Source organism: Somniosus microcephalus, chromosome 2 (genome assembly GCF_052327205.1).
Source record: "Somniosus microcephalus isolate GS21.2 chromosome 2, FLI_Smic_1.0, whole genome shotgun sequence".
Classification (NCBI taxonomy): Eukaryota; Metazoa; Chordata; class Chondrichthyes; order Squaliformes; family Somniosidae; genus Somniosus; species Somniosus microcephalus.
The window spans coordinates 96569994-96592542 of record NC_140988.1 but is presented as its reverse complement, the minus strand read 5'-3'; the positions used below and the strand labels follow the sequence as shown (position 1 = coordinate 96592542).

Here is a 22549-nt window from a genome sequence, read left to right as displayed (position 1 = left end):
GCTCTTCGCTTGTGGCTGGAAGGCACGTCTCCCCGGACCGTGTCTGGGCCCCTGGGTCGCTTGATCCGTACTGGTAGGTCGACAGGGCCCGTGCCGCCTTGATCGACCTGAGGGAGACTGGGGAGATCGTGACTCCGGGTGCGGGTCCCCACAGGCGCAGAGCTGGCTTCATTTTGTTTGGTAGCCGGGGATTGACTGGCGTCCTGGCTTCGGGTGGCCATCCCATGGGGACGCTCAGCTCCCTGAGTTGATCTGGTGGAGTAGCCGGCAGATCTCTTGATGCCCCAGGTAGGGCGTCATCTTCAAAGGTGCGCAGAGTGTCGGCTTCATTACCGTGGGACCCTCTATCATTTGGGTCTGTGGGACCGGTTGGACAGGGAGCCAGATCTCTGAGCGAAACGGTGGACTCCCGGCCATCGGTACCGCACATGCGCGTAAGTGGGATTAACGTCCGTTAACTCCACCTCGTCGATGAGGGGATTGTTTTTGGCAGATCGGACGAATCTTTGGAGCAGCACAGGGCCGGGAGCTGCCAACCATGACGGTAGGGATGTCCCATGTGTGGAGCGACGCTGGAACCTGAAGAATCGCTTGTGAGGCATGACGTTGGTGGACGTGGAAAGAAGAAACCTGATGGAATGCAACACGTCAGGGAACACAGTTTCCCACTGCTGGTCTGGTAGGTTGCGTGACCTCAGTGCAAGACGAACAGCGTTCCAAATGATAGCGTTGTATCTCTCAACCTGTCCGTTACCGATGGGATGATGTGTCGTTTTACTTGTGGCGATTCCCCGTTGGGAAAGATAACACTTGAGTTCGCTTGACATGAAGGAGGGACCCCGATCAAAGTGGATGAAATTGGCTGTACCGCAAAGGGAAAAGACTTGATCAAGGCATTTGATCACTGTGGAAGTAAGCATATTGGGACAGGAAAGCAAAGGGAAAGCGTGAATATTCATCCACCAGAGTAAGTAAGTAGGTGTTTCGCGTTGCGGAAGGCAAAGGCCCTTTAAAGTCAATGCTGAGTCGCTGCATAGCGTGTATGAGTGAGCCATCCGATGGACGGAAGAATTGCGGTTTTAATTCCGCACAAATTCTACAGGAGGAGCATATTCTTTTCACATCTTCCGTAGAAAATGGGAGATTTTTAGGTCGCACACAGTACAACATACGGGTAACGTCAGGATGGCATAAGTCAGTGTGAAGATCCGCAAGAGTCGAAGTTGACATAGAAGAGCAGAATGCCCGCGTGAGGGTATCCGGGGCCACATTCTCTTTGCTGGGTCGATAATGTATGGTATAGCCAAAGGCGGCCAATTCCATCCTCCAGAGTTGTATTTTGTTATTCTTGATCTTAGTGCGTTTCTGGTTATCCAGCATAAAGGCCACGGAGCGCTGATCGGTTATAAGTGTGAAATGGTGACGAGCGAGAAAATGACTCCATTGACGTACAGCTTCGATGATGGCCGTAGCCTCCTTCTCGACAGGAGGATAATGGAGCTCGCTACCCTGCAAAGTTCTGGACAGAAATGCAACGGGTCGACCACCTTGATTCAAAGTAGCCGAGATCCCCACCTCCGATGCATCGCACTCAACCACGAAAGGGAGATTTTCATTAATGGAGTGAAGCGTGGCTTTTCCTAGTTGTTGCTTGAGGAGGTTGAAAGCTGAAATAGCCGTTGCCTCCAACGGAAATGACTTCGCGTGAAGCAGGGGCTGGATCTTGTCGGAGAAGGGGGTATCCACTTCGCATAATAGGCGAACATGCTGAGTGCCCGACGAAGAGAGTCGAGATTCGTAGGGGGAGGGAGCTCCTGAAGCGGACAGAGTCGCTCCGGGTCCGGTTTGATGACACTGTTGCCCACCCAGTAGCTAAGGATGTTGACTGATGGTACTGATTGTACTGATTTCACAGATTTGGACTCATTTAAGGTTAAGTTGCGACGATTGAGAACGTCAAAAAATTTCTGGAGATTGACATCATGCTCCTTCTGGTCATGACCAGCAATGGTGATATTATCCAGATATGGAAAAGTGTCCGTTAAGTTCTCCTGTTTGACTAGGCTATCCATTGCCCGTTGAAAGATGGCCACCCCATTGGTGACCCCAAATGGAAGGCGACAAAATGATAAAGCCGACCATTGGCCTCAAAGGCCGTATACTTTTTGTCAGAGTCCTTTAACAGTACTTGATGGTATGCGCTCTTTAAATCAAAAGTTGAAAATACCTTGTAGTTGGCAAGGTTATTGACCATGTCACTGATGCGTGGTAGTGGATAGGCATCCAGGTCTGTATACTGGTTAATAATTTGCGAGTAATCGATGCAAAGACGTTTCTTGTGTTGCTTCAAAGGATTTTTAACAACGACGACTTGAGCCTGCCAGGGAGATGAACATGGCTCAATGATACTGTCAGCTAGAAGGCGAGAGATTTCTGCCTCGAAAAAGGATCGATCATCTTGGCTGAAACGTCGTGATTTAGTGGCTATGGGCTTACATCGGGGAGAAAGATTGGCAAACAAGGAGGGCTCGTCGGGCGAAGCCGCCGAACGCGCACAAAACGGTACTTTGGAAATAGTAAGCTCCGGCTTTGACCCTTCAAACTTGAAAGTGAGTCTTTTGTGCAGTTTCTGGAAATCCTGTCCCAGGAGCACATCACTGCATAGGTTTTTGAGCACCCCGAGCCGGGTGGAGAAATAAGTGCGGCCATTGAGAATAAGGTCGACAAGACAAAAGCCGGAAGAATTGGTGGTCAGTGTCGTCAGAGCCATTGCAATTTCCCTGTCCGAGGGGTAAATACGCAGTTTGAACTTACTGACAGCCCGCTCACTAATGAAGCTGTCAGAGCTGCATGAGTCGATTAGTGTGCTCAGAATGTGTCCATTTACCGAAACCTTCGTGGCTGCATGGGACAGACTTTGGGGAAAAACAGCTGTGATGGGAGGAGGGGCAATGTTACCCTTGACAGCTGTAACCTTAGTAGTGGTTCTGGGGGGAGGAGCAGTTTTATAGATAGCAGCTGTAAAACTAACAGGAGCTCTCGACCGGTATACCTTAGAAAAGTGACCTTTCTTGCTGTAATGATTGCAGGTTGCGTTACGAGCAGGACAAAATTTCCTATAATGGAACACACCTCCACAGAAGAAACACTTCCTTCCAGATTGCCAAGATGCCGCTAGGGTGGGGTCGTCAACAGTGAAGGCTTCTAGGGTAGGGTTGTCATCAGCCAGGTTGGAGCCATCATCCGTAAGGGTTTGCGCCCGAGGCCTATCAAAGGAGTCAGGAAAAGTGATAGCGGCAGCCCGTGCACGTGGTGAAAGATAGGTATCTGCATTCCTCTTTGCTAAGTCCAGAGAACATGCCTGGTCATAGGCAGCCTGTAACTTGAGGGTTTTATTCTCCAACAGATGCTGACGTATGAAGGGAGATGCAATCCCATTAATAAAGGAATCACAAATTAACTCCTCCTGGTACTGCTCAGCTGTAACAGCTTTAAGATTACAATCCTTGCTGAGCCTGCGAAGTTTCTGAAGGAATTCGTCAAGTGATTCCCCGGGTTGTTGTCGAGTTGTGGCCAGTAGATGCCGAGCAAAAATTTAGTTTGGGGACTTGACATATAGCTGCTGTAGTATTTGGATAGCAGCGTCATAGTCTACACAGTCTTCGATATAGTCAAACACATGAGGGGATACATAATTAGCAAGCATTCGTAACTTATTAGGAACATTCTCGCCACACTCCTCAAGGAAGTTGCTAAAGGTACGATACCAGCGTTTCCATACCTTAGCAGCTGTAAGTGGATTCGGGTCCAGGTCGAGACGAGCAGGTCTGAGTAGTTCCTCCATGATGGATCGTTTACTTGTCTGAGTTCCCTTCTACGGTTCGAGTCGTAGCTGGCTGTTCCCGAAATCACCCAGAGCGTGGAGTCGATATCAAGTTGATTAAATTGACGTAATAAAACTCACTACGTACTTGGTTTGAGTATAGAGCAAGGCTTTAATCAACTTGTTTCAAAACACGGAGGTCTAGTTATCTTTCACTAGTTCCTGTTTACACAATGTCCCTGGGCAAGCTGGGCTCACGCCCGAGTATTTATACTCCTTGGACGGCGCCACCAGCTGGCCGTCCAGTGTTATTTCATGAGTCTTTCTTCATGGATCATAAGATTCATAACATGCCCTAAAAGGAAATAGTTTATGTGCTCTCAGTCAGATTCCGAGTGAGCATGAGTCCATAGCTCAAAATCTATCAACTCCAGACAAACTGCTACTCAGACATGAGAACTGGGAAAATTCTAACTGCCCTAAACAAGTTTGCTGTGTTTGACATTGGGTGTCATCGTGTTTTGTCACCAGTGTTATCATCTGTTGACTTGGCCATCACTAAAATACACTTAAAATATAATTTTTAAAAGTCAGTGGCTGTTCTATTATTTCAATTAATTGGAATTCCACTCATTAGATTTTAATATGATATTTGGAAAACAGGTTTTTTTTGTGTGATTAGAATGATTTTGCAATTCATGGTTGGTGAACAACAATGAAACTTTTGGAAGTGCTCTGAATACCTGTAATTATCCTCAGTGTTTGCAAATTGGGGAAATCAGTCCAAACTCAATGGAATTAAATCTTTTTGTTTACACGCTGATATACTCAGTATCCCCTCCTGATGCCATACACAGTGCATGAAATATCATCATAACATAAATTATTTTATTATCCTCAACACAACTGGAGAGAACACTGCAAAAGTGTGGCGAATGGGTTCATATATGACTGCTTAACCTCAATGATGCATTTCATAACAGGTGTGCATTTCTGATTTGTGGTGATTCTGAGGAAGGAAAGAAATGGAGAAAACCTAGCTGAGGTGGGAAGAACAAACTGCTGGAGAGAAAAAGATCAAGTGAGAAAAGGTTGAGAAACAGAGAACAGAAATTAAGATAGCAAGGGCCAGGCAAGACTGGAAATGAATATGTGGTTGTTGCCAGAGACCGATGGGTGAAGGAAAGTGAGAAACGATAAGGAGTCGATTTCTTTTTCATTCTTTATATTTATTCTTGCTTTATACCATTCTTTTTTTCTTTTCTTTACCACTAACCTTTTATCTGACTTTTCTTTACTTTTTTCTATTATCCACCGTCGTCCAGGTGGGTGGGACTGGCCTTGCCTGGTTCCATTCTTATCTATCCAGCAATAGCCAGAGAATTACCTGCAATGGCTTGTCTTCCCACTCCTGCACCGTTACCTCTGGAGTCTCCCAAGATCTTTCCTTGGCCCCTCTCCTATTTCTCATTGACATGCTGCCCCTTGGCGACATCATCCAAAAACACGTCAGGTTCCACATGTACGCTGACGACATCCAGCTCTACCTCATCACCACCTCTTTCGACTTGTCCACGAGCAGAAATTTCCTCCAACTAAATATTGTGGAAATCAGTACAAACTCAGTGGAATAGTTGATTACTTTGCCTCCGTTCATGGTTGGCATTCCCGAACTCTTCTGCGAGCGCCAGGCTTTGTTCCCGATTTCATGCATCAATGGCTCTCTGTACAAGCCATTGTCTTCGGTCCCTGCCACAGACTCCGTTCCCTAGCCACCAACTGCATCCCTCTCCGTGGCCACTGTCTGAGGCTGAATCAGACCGTTCACAATCTTGGCACCCTATTTGACCATGAGATGAGCTTCCGAACACATATCTGTTCCAGACAGTCTGCTTCCACCTGCATAACATCACCCAGCTCCGCCCCTGCCTCTGAAACTCTCATCCATGCCTTTGCTACCTCTAGACTCGACTATTCCAACACTCTTCTGGCTGGCCTCCCACCTTGTACCCTCTGTAAACTTGAGCTCATCCAAAACTCTGCTGCTCATAACCTAACTCGCACCAAGTCACGTTCGCCCATCACCCCTGTGCTTGCTGACCTACTATGGCTCCCAGTCCGGCAATGCCTCGATTTTAAAATTCTTATCCTTGTTTTCAAATCCTTCCATGGCCTTGCGTCTTCCTGTTTCTGTAACCTCCTTGAGCCCTACAACCCTCCGAGATCTCTGCCCTTCTCCAATTCTGGCGTCTTGCGAATCCCCGATTGTCATCGCTCCACCATTGGCAGGCGTGCCTTCAGCTGACTAGGCCTGAAGCTTTGGAATTCCCTCTCTAAACCTCTCCACCTCTCTACCTCTCCCCTTCCTCAAGATGCTCCTTAAAACCTACCTCTTTGATCAAGCTTTTAGTCACCTGTCCTAATATCTCCTTATGTGGCTCAGTGTCAAATTTTGTTTGATAACGCTCCTGTGAAGTGCCTTGGGACGTTTTACTGTGTTAAAGGTATTCATCATTCCCTTTGTTTTGCTTTGTTTCAATATCTTTACCTCATTGTTCTTCCTTGCTCCATTCTTTGTCTAAATTTCTTTTTGTGATAATTTGGAAATGTTAGTACTTGTAAAATAATGGACAGTGTACCCAAATTTCCAATTTGCACTGCCACCACTAGCACACTGTAGCTGCAGTATCTATAGGCTGTACTGCATCAACTCACCAATGTTATTTAACAGAACCTCCCTCCCCAGCAATCTCTTAACACTGAAAAGGGCAAGAGCAGCACTGTCGCAGGAACAGCATCATCTCCATGTTCTGTGCCAAGTTGCACACCATCCTGACTTGGAGATAATGTCGTTGTTCCTTCATTGTCACTGGGTCAATAACCTGGAATTCCCTACCTAACGTCATTGTGGGAGCACCATCACCACAAGGACTGCAGTGGTGCAAGAGAAGGCCCACCACCTTCTTGGGGCAACTAGAGATGGGAAATAAATGTGGCCTTTCCAGCATCATCCACATCCTGAGAATATAATATATAATGACAAGCCTCCCCACGGGTAATGTGGACCTATAAAAGTACCTCAATAATCTTGCTGTATTGGCATGCTGCACCTTGGACTGGTTTGCAATCTGAACTTGGCATTTTGAGGAAAGTACCTTGCAGAGTTAAGTTACTTCCTCACTGCAAAGGACAATTGAATGATTATGTAAGTTCACACTTTACTCTAGTATCAAACATCTGGTTCAAGACTGGCAAAGGCATAAACATGTTAGAATAGTCTGGGATGGAGATCTAATCAGGTATTAAAAATTCTTGTAAAATGGTGTGGGAGGGATTGAAAAAAACAAAGTCCAGAATCAATGCATTGGTGGAAACGCTATTCTTTTGAACATACAAAAATGTAATCTGTATCTTCATACCCACAAGAAATCATTTCTGGGACCCTAATCGTCAGTCACAAGGCTGGAGTTGAAGAAATATATGAAAGGACAATATTTGTTAAATACTACAGTTTCATCAAGTGATAAACTAAAGACAACCAAATAAAATTGCTAGCCATATTTTTCCTTCCTGTCTTTAAAATCTCATTCTTGTTTTTTTCCCCCTCTTATCATTCAGTATGTTTGCAAGAAAGGCTGGAGCTTCCCATGTGTATGCTTGTGAGTTGTCCAAGACTATGTATGAACTTGCCTGTGAAGTGGTAGCTTCCAACCAAATGGCAGGAGAGATCAAGATTCTGCACATGAAATCATTGGAGATGGAAGTACCTAAAGATCTCTCCAGCAGGTGCGTTCTGTCACAACCTAACAAAAATAGTCCTCAGCAAAGGCCTGAGCTTCATCCCCTTATGCCCCCATCTCAATGAATTTCGAGCTCGGCACAGAATTTGTTCATCCCAGTTTGGCATAAAAATAAAACAAAAAAGGTGACTCAACTGTGGCTAACAAGGGAAATTAGGGATAGCATAAGATCCAAGGAGAGGACATATAAATTGGCCAGAAAAAGCAATAATCCTGAGGATTGGGAGCAGTTTAGGATTCAACAAAAGAGGACAAAGGGATTAATTAAGAAGGGGAAAATAGAATATGAGAGTAAGCTTGCAGGGAACATAAAAACTGACTGTAAAAGCTTTTATAGATATGTGAAAAGAGAAAGATTGGTGAAGTCAAGCGTAGGTCCTTTGCAGTCAGAATCGGGGGAATTTATAATGAGGAACAAAGAAATGGCTGACCAACTAAATACATATTTTGGTTCTGTCTTCACAAAGGAGGACACAAATAACCTCCCAGAGATGCCGGGGAACATAGGGTCTGATGAAAGGGTGGAACTGAAAGAAATCAGTATTTGTAGGGAAATGGTGTTAGGGAAATTGATGGGACTGAAGGCCGATAAATCCCCAGGGCCTGATAATCTACATCCTAGGGTACTTAAGGAAGTGGCCCTAGAAATAGTAGATGCATTGCTGGTCATCTTCCAGAACTCGATAGACTCTGGAACAGTACCCATGGATTGGAGGGTAGCTAATGTTACCCCACTATTCAAAAAAGGTGGTAGAGAAAAAGCGGGGAATTATAGACCGGTAAGCCTGACATCAGTAGTGGGGAAAATGCTAGAGTCCATTATAAAAGATGTAATAGCAGAGCACTTGGAAAGCAGCGACAGGATCGGACAAAGTCAACATGGATTTACAAAAGGTAAATCGTGCTTGACTAATCTACTGGAATTTTTTGAGGATGTAACTGGTAAAATAGATAAGGGAGAACCAGTGGATGTGGTGTATTTGGACTTTCAGAAGGCTTTCGATAAGGTCCCGCATAAGAGATTAGCGTGCAAAATTAAGGCACATGGGATTGGGGGCAAGGTATTGACTTGGATAGAGAACTGGTTGGCGGATAGAAAGCAGAGAGTTGGAATAAACGGGTCGTTTTCCGAGTGGCAGGCAGTGATTAGTGGGGTACCGCAAGGATTGGTCCTAGGACCCCAGCTGTTTACAATATATATTAATGATCTGGACGAGGGAATTGGATGTAATATCTCCAAATTTGCAGATGACACAAAGCTGGGTGGGAGGGTATGCTGTGAGGAGGATGTCGTGAAACTCCAGTACGATTTGGACAGGTTGGGTGATTGGGCAGAAACATGGCAAATGCACTATAATGTGGATAAATGTGAGGTTATCCACTTTGGTGGCAAAAACAGGAAGGCAGATTATTATTTGAATGGCAATAGATTGGGAGAAGGGGAAGTGCAAAGAGACCTGTGTGTTCTTGTGCACCAGTCGCTGAAGGTAAGCATGCAGGTGCAGCAGGCGGTTAAGAAGGCAAATGGTATGTTGGCCTTCATAGCAAGAGGGTTCGAGTACAGGAACAAGGATGTCTTGCTGCAGTTATACAGAGCCTTGGTGAGACCGCACCTTGAGTATTGTGTGCAGTTTTGGTCGCCTTATCTGAGGAAGGATGTTCTTGCCATGGAAGGAGTGCAGCGAAGATTCACCAGGCTGATACCTGGGATGGCAGGAATGATGTTTGAGGAGAGATTGTGTCGATTGGGCTTATACTCACTGGAGTTTAGAAGATTGAGAGGGGATCTCATCGAAACCTATAAAATTCTGTCAGGCCTGGACAGACTAGATGCAGGAAGGATGTTTCCGATTGCCAGGGAGTCCAGAACCAGGGGTCATAGTCTAAGGATAAGGGGTAAGCCATTTAGGACTGAAATGAGGAGGAATTTCTTCACCCAGAGAGTGGTGAACCTGTGGACTTCTCTGCCACAGAGGGCGGTGGAGGCCAGTTCATTAAATATATTCAAGAAGGAGTTGGATATATTTCTTAAGGCTAAAGGGATCAAGGGATATGGGAAGAAGGCAGGGACAGGGTACTGAATTTGGATGATCAGCTATGATCTCATTGAATGGCGGAGCAGGCTCGAAGGGCCGAATGGCCTACTCCTGCTCCTATCTTCTATGTTTCTATGTTTTAGCCTCTTCTTGCCCCACGGAACTTATCTCTTCCTATCTCAACTCTATTTTTTCTCCCCTTGTCCAGTCTCTTCCCACCTACATTCGCAACTCTTCCGACGCCCTCCGTCACTTTAACAGTTTCCAGTTTCCTGGCCCCAACCGTCTCTTTCAGTATGGACGTCCAATCCCTCTACACCTCCATCCCCCACCAGGACGACCTGAGGGCGCGCCGCTTCTTCCTTGAACAGAGGCCCAACCAGTCCCCATCCACCACCACCCTCCTCTGCCTGGCTGAACTTGTTCTCACATTGAACAACTTCTCCCCTGACTCCACTCACTTCCTCCAAATTAAAGGTGTTGCTATGGGACCCCGCATGGGCCCTAGCTATGCCTGCCTTTTCATGGGATATGTGGAACATTCTTTGTTCCAATCCTACTCGGGTCCCCTCCCTCACCTCTTTTTCCGGTACATCAATGACTATCGGTGCCGTCTTCTGCTCTCGCCCTGAACTTGATAAGTTCATTCACTTTACTTCCAATTTCCACCCTTCCCTCACCATCACATGGTCCATCTCCGACTCTTCTCTTCCCTTCCTTGACTTCTCCGTCTCCATTTCTGGCGATCGGCTTTCGACAAACATCCACTACAAGCCCACTGACTCCCACAGCTACCTGAACTACACTTCCTCCCACCCCGCTTCCTGTAAGGACTCTATTCCATTCTCCCAGTTTCTCCGTCTCCGCCGTGTCTGTTCTGATGATGCCACCTTCCATACCAGTGCTTCCGACATGTCTTCCTTTTTCCTCAACCGAGGATTCCCCTCTACTGTGGTTGACACGGCCCTTGACCGTGTCCGTTCCATTTCCCGCACTTCTGCTCTCACCCTTTCCCCTCCCTCCCAGAACCATGATAGGTACCCCTTATCCTCACCTTTCACCCCACCAGCCTCCACATTCAACGGATCATCCTCCACCATTTCCGCCACCTCCAACGTGATCCCACCACCAAATGCATCTTCCCCTCACCTCCCCTTTCAGCATTCCGAAGGGACTGCTCCCTTCGCGACACCCTGGTCCACTCAATCACCCCTAACAGCCCTTCCCCTTCGCCTGGCACCTTCCCGTGCAAGCGCAGGAGATGCAACACATGCCCTTTTACCTCCTCCCTTCCCACTGTCCAGGGCCCCAAACACCCCTTCCAGGTGAAACAGCGATTTACTTGTACTTCTTGCAACTTAGCATACTGTATTCGCTGCTCACGATGCGGTCTCCTCAACATTGGGGAGACTAAACGCAGATTGGGCGACCGCTTTGCGGAACACCTCCGTTCAGTACGTAAGGGTGACCCTGAGCTTCCGGTCGCCTGTCACTTTAATTCACCGCTTCACTCCCACTCTGATCTCTCTGTCTTCAGCCTATTACGTTGTTCCAATGTAGCTCAACGTAAGCTCGAGGAACAGCAGCTTATCTTTCGATTAGGCACTTTAAAGCCTTCTGGCCTCAACATCGAGTTCAACAATTTCAAACCATAACCCCTGCCCCCCTTTTTCATGCTGTGTGATTTTGCCATTCCCATTTGCAGCATTTTATCTTTCCTGCCTCTTACAAAAGCACAGTCCTTCAATTCCTTCCTCCCCTCCTGTCTCTGCACCTGCTTAATATCTGTTACATATCCAGCTTTTTCCAGTTCTGATGAAGGGTCCCAGACCTGAAACGTTAACTCTATTTCTCTCTCCTCGATGCTGCCTGACCTGCTGAGTTTTTCCAGCGTTTTCTGTTGTTATTTCAGATTTCCAGCATCCGCAGTATTTTGCTATTATAAAAATAGTTATATGCTAGATAAATGTTTACTTTTAAAGATAAGCTTCTACATTTATAACTTCACCCTATAGCCAAAAGCCATAAAAGAGAAACTTCTTATGGCTGTGTTTGCTAGTCCTACAGTGAAGTACTGCAATTATAAACTTTGTGCCTCAGCTTTGTTGAATGGCTTGTTAAAGCTGCATCCAACAAAGGGTTTCTGCTCTAGAAGTGGGAATTGGTCCTTTGATTACAGGATATGCTTTGAATTTTCAATATGGGTTTTTGTATTTCATTTATAGTTTACAAAATGGTTTTCTTTAAGTTACTACAGTAATGGTAATTCTAACAAAGGCAAGTCAGAGAAATTTAGAGAAGCACAGACTGTCATAGGTTTTAAGTTGAGGTTGGGTTAGGAGGTAGTTTATTGGGTTAGGATGCTGTTGTTTTCCCTTCTGCGACCTGAGTTTAATGGATGGGTGGAATATAAGGTCAACTTTCTGTAAGGTTTAACAGTTTGGGCCTGTTGCCATGTGGGCTTACTCCTAGTGCATTTAATATATGGACGATAGCACACTGCAGGAAAAGCAATTCTCCCATTTATTATGGATTTGCTACTGTACAGTATGTAGAATTTCACTGCATCTCGAATCACTTCATAAATCTGGTAATATCAGGCATACTTTTTGTAACGGACTAAACTATTAGACAGGTTTATTCACAAATAGAATTATTTACAAATGCACGTAGTAAAGGCGAGATATTGAACAGTCCAAAATAGTATTAGAAGTCTGAAAATAATTGTTAAGGAGTTAATCAAACAAACTAGTCAGACAAGACACTGAATTCTTACAGAACTTCTATCCCAGTTAATATTAGGGTAGTTGAAATCCCTACTCTTACTGCCCTATTGTTTTTGCACGTCTCAGAAATTTGCCTACATATTTGCTCTTCTATCTCCCTCTGACTGTTTGGGGGTCTATAGTACACACCCAGCAGTGTGATTGCCCCTTTTTTGTTCTTCAATTCAACCCATATGGCCTGATTTGATGATCCTTCTAACATATCATCTGTCCTCACGGCTGTAAATTGTTTATTATTACGACCCCCCCTCCTTTTTTGTTATCCCTTTCTCTATCTCATCTGAAAACCCTGTAACCAGGAATGCTGAGCTGCCACTCCTGCCCTTTCAGCCATGTTTCAGTAATAGCTATGATATCATACTTCCACATGTCTATCTGTGCCCTCAGCTCATCTGCCTTATTTACTAGACTTCTTGCATTGAAGTATATACCATTTAGCACTGCCAAACCCCTTTGTTATCTATTTTCTAGCCTTTGTTTCCTCTGCCTTCCAAATTCACTTACTAATTTACTGCTTTCCATTTCCAGTTTTGCTTCTCTCCCTTCTGAATCTATGCTCAGGTTCCCATCCCCCTGCCAAGCTAGTTTAAACTCTCCCCAACAGCACTAGCAAACCTCCCCGCGAGGATATTGGTCCCAGCCCTGTTGAGGTGCAATCCGCCTAGGTGATATCCATCCCACCCCCCGAACCAGTCCCAATGCCTCAGGAATCTTAAAGCCCTCCCTCCTACACCATCTCTCCAGTCACACAATCATCTGCTCTATGCTCCTATTTCTGTACTCACTAGCACATGGCACCGGGAGTAATCCGGAGATTATTACCTTTGAGGTCCTGCTTATTAATCTCTTTCCTAGCTCCCTAAAATCTGCCTGCAGGACATCATTCCTCTTTCTACCTATGTCATTGGTACTGATATGGACCACGACCTCTGGCTGTTCACCCTCTCCCCCCCCCCCCCCCCCCACCCACCCATCAGAATGTTCTGCAGCTGCTCAGTGACATCCTTGACCCTGGCACCAGGGAGGCTACATACCATCCTGGAGCCATGTCTGCGGCCACAGAAACAGCTGTCTGTTCCTCTAACTATTGAATCCCCTGTTACTATTGCTTTTCTGGCCTTCCTCTCTTCTCCCCCCCCCCCCCACCCCCTGTACAGCTGAGCCACCCATGATGCCATGGCCTTGGCTCGCCATTGGAACCATCGCCCTCACCAGTATTCCAGTTAGAGAGCAAGATGCATTCAGGGGACTCCTGCACTAACTGCCTGGTCCTCCTTGTCTATCTGGCGGTCACCCATTCTGTCTCTGCCCGCACACTCTTAAGCTGCGGGGTGACCACCTCCTGAAACGTGCTATCCACGTAGCTCCCAGCATTGCAGTGATGCCAACCACTGCTCAAGCTCCAAAACCCAGAGCTCGAGCTCCTCCAGCTGACAACACTTCCTGCAGATGTGGTTGTCCAGGACACAAGAAGCATCCTGGAATCTCACATGGCACAGGATGTGCATTCGACGGTACTGAGGTGCTCTATATCTCAATACTTAACTTAGTGTCCTCGGGTTCTGTGGCTCCACTTCTCCTTTTGAGTTGAATGCGAGAAACCACCTTCCTTCTCTACACTGAATTCCTACTATCATGGATGGTATGTAACTCTGCTTGCGATTCACCCAAGCTGTCTCCAAGCTCTGTGCTCAAGCTCAGTTTTGTTATCAGTGGCATTCCTGAATCTTCACACATGGAAGAGGATGTTCAATCAGTGTTTTTAAACATTTGTAAATAGTGTAATTTGTAGTCTTTTACAGAAGTTCTGCACAAGTGTGGGAAATTGTTATTTTTCTGCAGACATTCTTAACCGGTTTGAAATGCATTGTTGCTTTTGTGCTTTCAGTGTTTGGCTAAAGCCTTAGTTTTAGGCAAACCTCCAGTCAATATAAAAAAAATTTACAATATAGAGATGTTTACAATTTTCTTCTGTTAAAAATGTTGAAAAAAGTTATTTAAAATATAACGGGTGCTGTAAACAAACACTCCACTCAGAGCCATTGGCCTTAGATTAATGGATCTGCAGCATACCAATGAAGTAGAATACAGCATCAGTTTAATAATAATCTTCACACACAGGTCATCGAACATTATTATAATTTTTAATAAAATACATTTAATAAACTGTGGGGCTGAAGATCCTGCCTTCATTCATTTTAGCGAAAAAGTAGACCGTAGTAAAATGTGGCATAATATCACTTTATGCTCACATCAGTGCATTCAATAAAATTAGCAAAGATAGGAATTTTGGCCCCTATAATTTCTAAATAAGTTTCAAAGCTTTCCTATTTTGTCCTCAGGGTGTCGCTTGTTGTCACCGAGACTGTGGATGCTGGGCTGTTTGGTGAAGGAATTGTGGAGAGTTTGATACATGCATGGCAACACCTTCTTCTACCACCTAGGGTATGTGTTTTATACAATTGTGACCACCTAATATTGGAACACTAGAAATGCTTTGATGCTCCAATACCATATTCAGCCCTGGCAGAGTCATACTTATTTACTATCTTTTTCCATTAAGTGGGTATGTTTTGATGGTATTACTTTTTGAACATCATATAATTGACAGTAGTTATATTTATGTAGTATGTCATATTGAACTTTTCTGATAAAGTAACTTTTATTTATCTGCAATGTACAGTAGTTGGGTTTCAGCCAGAATTACCTGGATTCATTATCTAGTTTGCCCAAAGTTTGTTGGAAGTGCATGTAAAATATACTCTGCCCTTATAACAGTCATTGGGAACCAAGCATTTTGCACATTTTAATGTAGTAACTTTACCATGATGTAGTACAAAACATAATAGTAAAAAATTAAGAGATGAGGCTGAGTATTATTATTGCCAAGATAGTATTACAACTGAGAGCCTTCTACTTGGTAGAGGGATGGGAGGCGGCAAGCATAGAGAGAACATGTAATGATTTTTTGTTTTAAATCTCCTATTTTATATTTCACAAAATTATCTGCAGTAATTCAGAATGCGGCAATATACCAAAGTTTGGAGCTTTATACTATAAAGTTCACTTGCACTTATATAGCACCTTTCACATCATCAGGACATCCCAAAGTGCTTCACAAAAAATAAATTATTTAATTGAAGTGTAAGCATGGCAGACAATTTGCACACACCAATGTCCCATAAACAGCAAATGAGATGAATGATTGGTTAATCTTCTTTCGGCGGTGCTGGTTGGGAAAGTAAATTTGTTTAGGCCACAAGGAGAAACCCTGCTCTTCTTCAGATAGTATCACCGGACCTTTTATGTCTATCAGAACATACAAACGGACTATAAAGTCAGCTCATCGTGAACCTTTTTCATAAAGGAAGCTAAAGTTAATCTTGGTGGTGTGCAGATTGTTCTAGCAGAATTCTGTCAGCAGGTGGCAGTAATGCTGTTAGCTGAACCCTAAATTGTGAAGTACAGAAATACTATTTTAAGCTGTGTTACTTTTGCCTCTTGTTTTTATGCTAATAGTGACCTTTTAGACATCCAGGTCTCCTTTATTCACGTGGGTGGGGGAAGTAACCTATTACACTGACAGGCAATGTTAAAACTCGTAGAAGTAGTAGAAACAAATGTATTGTGAATTCACTGCTTCAACAACAACAACAACAACAACTTGTATTTATATAGTGCCTTTAATGTAGTAAAACATCCCAAGGCACTTCACAGGAGTATTTCAAGACAAAAAATTTGACACCGATCCACATAAGGCTGAATTAGGGCAGGTGACCAAAAGCTTGGTTAAAGAGGTAGGTTTTAAGGAGCATCTTAAAGGAGGAAAGAGAGGTAGAGAGGCGGACAGGTTTAGGCAGGGAATTCCAGAGCTTAGGGCCTTGGCAACAGAAGGCACGGCCACCAAAGGTTGAGTGATTAATCAGGGATGCTCAAGAGGGCAGAATTAGAGGAGCGCAGATATCTCTGGGGTGCGGGGGGGGGGGGGCGGTGGTGGTTGTGGGGCTGAAGGAGATTAGAGATAGGAAGGGGTGAGGCCATGGAGGGATTTGAGAACAAGGATGAGAATTTTGAATCATTTATTTGAACATGATTTCACAGAATCACACAGAATCACAGAAACCCCACAGTGCAGATAGAGGCCATTTCGGCCTATCGAGCCTGCACCGACACATATCCCACCCGATCCCCGTAACCCCTACATCAACACACATCCCACCCTATCCCCGTAACCCCACGTATTTAATCCCCCTAACACTAAGGGTCAATTTATCATAGCCAATCAACCTAGCCCGCACATCTTTGTTCTGATATATATTGTCATCGGTGTTTACTTGCATATAACTGTATTTTGAAAGCAAAGGATGTGCCAGACTATTCACAATTACAAGAAATTAAAATGAAAGGGGAACTCAATCTTGCTTTCTTGCTATTTTATTTTCATTTTCTTGTAGTTGTGAATAGCTTGGCATGCCTTTTGCTTTCCAAGTGCAGTGTTCAGTGTTGCTGGAAAACTTTGGCTCTACTGGACGGTTACCTTCGAGAGAACAACTCTTAGCTGTCTTGGTCTATGTTTTATACGCTCAACAAATGATGATGTAGTGGCTGTTGGCATTTGTGCTGTGAGTGACAGTGCAAGGTGCTCAGTCACAGAAGGATATCATTGCCCACAAAACCCAGGATCAGGTTTGTGTGATTACTGATGGGGTATGCTCGATGGTAGATGATCTGGGCAATGATTTCCTTGCCTGTGCAGCTAAAATTATAAACAATCTGAAGTTAGAGCCTGTTAGAAACTAAGTAACATCCTGTTAAGCTAACTGAAAAGGGAAGGCAAGTTGTTAGGCAAAAGCAAAGGGCCTTTAAAGGGTACTTTGAAGTCTGTTTGGAGTGATCAAGAGCTATAAAGGTAGATTATAATACAGCAATTTTTGAGGCCAGAAGGTTCATTAAGGAGATGACACAGTTAAATAAAATTACAATTTTTCTATTGCATCGGGTCTGTTACCAGTTGTGATCAGAAGGATTTCTTTAGGCTAATGTCGATGAATGACAAGTCCAGTGCTAACCAGCAAACTTGTGAGCGCATCCTATGGGGCTGGAAAGACAACCATACTGCATTAGTGTCTTACCCAACAGGCCAAAGCAGTGACCCATCTGTGCGGAGTTTGTAAAAACTGGTGGAGTTGGTGCACAGATAGAAGGCTTTAATGAGCCAGTTCAATGCAAAGCTGGTGAATAGGATTCTGTTGGACGCATGCACACACTCTATATTCCAGAGAATATTTGTGGTTTCTACCCATGAAAAGGAAGATCCTAATGAGCCTCAAAACTACCAAGTAATCTTCCAGACATGAGTGGTTCTTAAGGGGGTTCTTCAGCTTGTTATGGCAAGTATTAGATATTCTGAAGGTCTGTAGAGTAATCCAAAAGGAACAGGCTGGATTCTACTCTCGTGCAAAATCTGTAGGCTTGATTTGAGATCACTTGTAAGGCTTAGAGACACCCACTTACATTACTTTCATTGAGTTTGTAAGGCTTTTTTGACTGTTCCTTCTGGAATACAGAGAGTGTGCATGCTTCAAACAGAATCCAATTCCTGGCGAATCGAATAACTAGGGCTTTAAACTAATGAAGGGGGGAGGTGAGAGGATTCAGGAAAGAGTAAATTTAAAAGCAGCGAGAGAAATGTCAAGGCTCTAGAGCAGAGCAGAGTTTTGGGTAAAAATAAGCAGAGTGGGTCATGAAGAGACAGAGAGTAACAAAGGTAATAGGGCAACTGTGACTAAGGTGACATTAGGGAAAAATAGAAATAAGTCAAAGCTAAAGGCACTATGGGCTGAAAATTCAGTAGGGTTAGCGCCCATTTTGCGGCGCTAGAGGGCCTAGCGCCGCAATGATAGCCGTTTCTGAAATTCACTTCGGCGCTGCCATCGGCGTTAGCCGGTTGCGCTGCGCCGGCACCGATGACGTCATCGGTGTGCGCAGCGTCCCGGTTGCCGTGGCAACGCGCCCGAACGCCAAAATTCAGTTGCGGCCGCCTCGCCCGTGGCAGCCGCAACTAAGACTCTGGCAACCGAGTCTTACACAAGTTAGCGCCGGCGCATTAAGGTCGCGCGGCGGCCGGCCGCTTTCCCGCCCGCCGCCTGCCCGCACCTCCCTCCCCGGACTCCTCCACCCCCCCCCCCCCCCCCCGGCGGAACAGATGCGTCTGGTCTGCAAGCCCGGCACTTGTCCGAGGTGCCGGGCTCATTTTTGAAAAAATCAAACGGCCAGCAATCGGGTGAAGGCAGCGCCTCCTTAACGGGAGGAGGAGGCCTGCACTTCCCCAGCCTGCCGCACCGCATCGGGTGCCGCAGCGCCGGATTAGCGCCGCAATGCGGCACTCAGCGCCCATTGGGAGGCACTCACGCCCGCCAGTAGCGCCGGTAGCCGTCTGGGCGCGGCGCTACTGAATTTTTGGCGCGCGCAAGGGAATTAGCGCCGGCGCTAAATTTCCGGTGCTAAAGCCCTGGCGCGGCGTCAACTCAATTTCTAGGCCTATATCTATTTTGAAGCATTCGCAACAAAATAGATGAATTAATAGCACAGATAGAAATGAACAGGTTTGATCTAATAGCCATAGTGGAGACGTGGTTGCAAAGTGGCCAAGGTTGGGAACTAAATATTCCAGGATACTTAACTTTTAGAAGAGATAGGCAAAATGGAAAAGGAGGAGGGGTAGCCCTGATAATAAAGGATGGGATAAAGACAGTAGAGAGAAAGGATCTTGGCTCCGAAAATCAAGAAGTAGAATCAGTTTGGGTGGAGCTAAGAAACAGCAAGGGGCAGAAAACATTGATGGAGTTGTTTATAGGCCCCCAAACAGGAGTTGTAATGTAGGGCAGAGTATAAAACAGGAAATTAGAGGCGCATGTAACAAGGGTAATACAGTAATCATGAGGGACTTTAATCTACATATAGACTGGGCAAACCAATTTGCAGTAATAGTGTGGAGGACAAATTCATGGAATGTATGCAAGATAGTTTTCTAGATCAGCATGTTAAGGAACCAACAAGGGAATAGGCTATTTTAGATCTAGTATTGTGCAATGAGAAAGGGTTAATTAATAACCTTGTAGTAAAGGGGCCTTTAGGGAAGAGTGATCATAACCTGATAGAATTTTATATTGAGTTTGAAAGTGATTTAGTTAAATTCAAAACTAGGGTCTTAAATCTAAACAAAGCAAACTACGTAGGTATGAGGGGCGAGTTGGCTAAGGTAGATTGGGAAACTACATTAAAAGGTATAATGGTAGACAAGCAATGGCTAGCATTTAAAGAATTAATACATAATTTACAAGGCACAAAAACACCACAAGAAAAGTGGTCCAACCGCTAACAAGAGAAGTTAAAGATAGTATTAGATCAAAGGAAGAGGCTTATAATGTTTCCAAAAAGAGTAGTAAGCCTGAGGATTGGAAGGATTTTAGAATTCAGCAAAGGAGGACCAAGAAATTGACAAAGAAAGGGAAAATCGAATATGAGAGTAAACTAGCGAGAGACATAAAAACAGACAGTAAAAGCTTCTATAGGTATGTAAAAAGGAAAAGATTAGCGAAAGTAAATGTGGGTCCCTTACAGGCTGGGACAGGAGAAATTATAATGGGGAATAAGGAAATGGAAGAGAAATTAAACTAATACTTTGTGTTGGTCTTCACGGAAGAAGATGCAAAAAACTTCCCGGAAATAGTGAAGAACCAAGGGAATGAGAATGAGGAACTGAAAGAAATTAGTATTAGTAAAAAAATAGTACTGGAGAAATTAATGGAACTGAAAGCCGATAAATCCCCATGACCTGATTGCCTACATCCTAGGGTTTTGAAAGAGGTGGCTATAGAGACAGTGGATGCATTGGTTGTCATTTTCCAAAATTCCATAGATTCTAGAACGGTTCCCACGGATTAGAAGGTAGCAAATGTAACCCCACTATTTAAGAAAGGAGGGAGAGAGAAAACGGGGAACTACAGACCAGTTAACCTGACATCAGTAGTAGGGAAAATGCTAGAATCTATTATTAAGGACGTGGTAACTGGGCACTTAGAAAATAATAATAGGATTGGGCAGAGTCAACATGGATTTATGAAAAGGAAATCGTGTTTGACAAATCTGTTTGAGTTTTTTGAGGTTGTAAATAGCAGAATAGATAAGGGGGAACCAGTGGATGTGTTGTATTTGGATTTTCAGAAGGCATTCAATAAGGTGCCACACAAGAGGTTATTAAACAAAATTAGGGCTCATGGAATTGGGGGTAATATACTAGCATGGATTGAGGATTGGTTAACGGACAGAAAACAGAGAGTCGGAATAAACGGGTCATTTCAGATTGGCAGGCTGTAACTAGTGGGGTACCGCAAGGATCAGTGCTTGGGCCTCAGCTATTCACAATCTACAACAATGATTTGGATGCGGGAACCAAATGTAATATATCCAAGTTTGTGGATGATACAAAGCTGGGTGAGTATGTAAGTTGTGAGGAGGGTGCAAGGCTGCTTCAAAGGGATATAGACAGGTTAAGTGAGCGGGCAAGAACATGGCAAATGGAATATAATGTGGAGAAATGTGAAGTTATCCACTTTGGTAGGAAAAATAGAAATGCAGAGTTTTTTTAAATGGTGAGAGATTGGGGAAGTGTTGGTGTTCAGAGGGACCTGGGTGTCCTTGTACACGAATCACTGAAAGTTAACATGCAGGTACAGCAAGCAATTAGGAAAGCAAATAGTATGTTGGCCTTTATTACAAGAGGATTTGAGTATAAGAGTAAAGTCGTCTTACTGCAATTATATAGGGCCCTGGTGAGACCACACCTGGAGTATTGTGTACAATTTTGGTCTCCTTACCTAAGGAAAGATATACTTGCCATAGAGGGAGTGCAACAAAGGTTCACCAGACTGATTCCTGGGATGGGGGGATTGTCCGATGAGGAGAGATTGGGCCTATATTCTCTGGTGTTTAGAAGAATGAGAGGTGACCTCATTGAAACATACAAAATTCTTACAGGACTTGACGGGGTAGATGCAGGGAGGATGTTTCCCCTGGCTGGGGAGTCTAGAACCAGGGATCACAGTCTCAGAATAAGGGTCGGCCATTTAGGACTGTGATGAGGAGAAATTTCTCACTCAGAGGGTGGTGAATCTTTAGAGGCTCAGTCATTGAGTATATTCAAGACAAAGATCGATAGATTTTTGAATATTAAGGGATATGGGGATAGTGCAGGAAAGTGGAGATGAGTTAGAAGATCAGCCATAATCTTATTGAATGGTGGAGCAGGCTCGAAGGGCCAAATGGCCTACTCCTGCTCCTATTTCTTATGTTCTTATGTTATTCTTAATGTAATAGGCAGCCCGCATGCAGAAGCTGGAAGCTATGGAAGTACATGGATTTTATCTGATACATGAACATAAGAATTAGGAGCAAGAGTAGGCCATACGGCCCCTCGCGCATGCTCTGCCATTCAATAAGATCATGGCTGATCTTCAACCTCTACTCCACTTTCCCGCCTGATGTCCATATCCCTTGATTCCCCTAGAGTCCAAAGATCTATCTATCTATCTCAACCTTGAATATACTCAACGACTGAGCATCCACAGCCCTTTGGGGTAGAGAATTCCAAAGATTCAAAACCCTCTGAGTGAAAAAATTCCTTTCTCATCTCAGTCTTAAATGGCCGACCCATTATCCTGAGACTATGCCCCCTAATTCTAGACTCTCCAGCCAGGGGAAACAACCTCTCTGCATCTACCCTGTCAATCCCCCTCAGCATCTTATATGTTTCAATGAGATCACCTCTCATTCTTCTAAACTTCATAGAGTATAGGTTCAATCTCTCCTCCTAGGACAACCCTCTCATCCCAGGGATCAATCTAATGAACCTTCGTTGCATCGCCTCTAAGGCAGTATGTCCTTCCTCAGATAAGGAGATCAAAACTGTGCACAGAACTCCAGGTGTGGTCTTGCCAAAGCCCTGTACAATTGTAGTCAGACTTCCTTTCTCTTTACTTCAACCCACTTGCAATAAAGGCTAACATGCCACTTGCCTTCCTAATTGCTTGCTGTATCTGCATG

General features: G+C 44.6%; 1 protein-coding gene across 2 annotated transcripts in view; it reads left to right on the top strand.

The window, feature by feature from the left end:
• The window catches only part of prmt9 (protein arginine methyltransferase 9), an 81626-nt gene that overhangs the window by 40153 nt on the left and 18924 nt on the right, over positions 1-22549 (top strand). For both annotated transcript variants that reach the window (XM_086011504.1, XM_086011514.1), the window contains exons 4-5: positions 7442-7609; positions 14788-14890. In XM_086011504.1, the coding sequence (XP_085867630.1) occupies positions 7442-7609; positions 14788-14890 (271 nt within the window). The remainder of the gene's footprint in view (positions 1-7441; positions 7610-14787; positions 14891-22549) is intronic.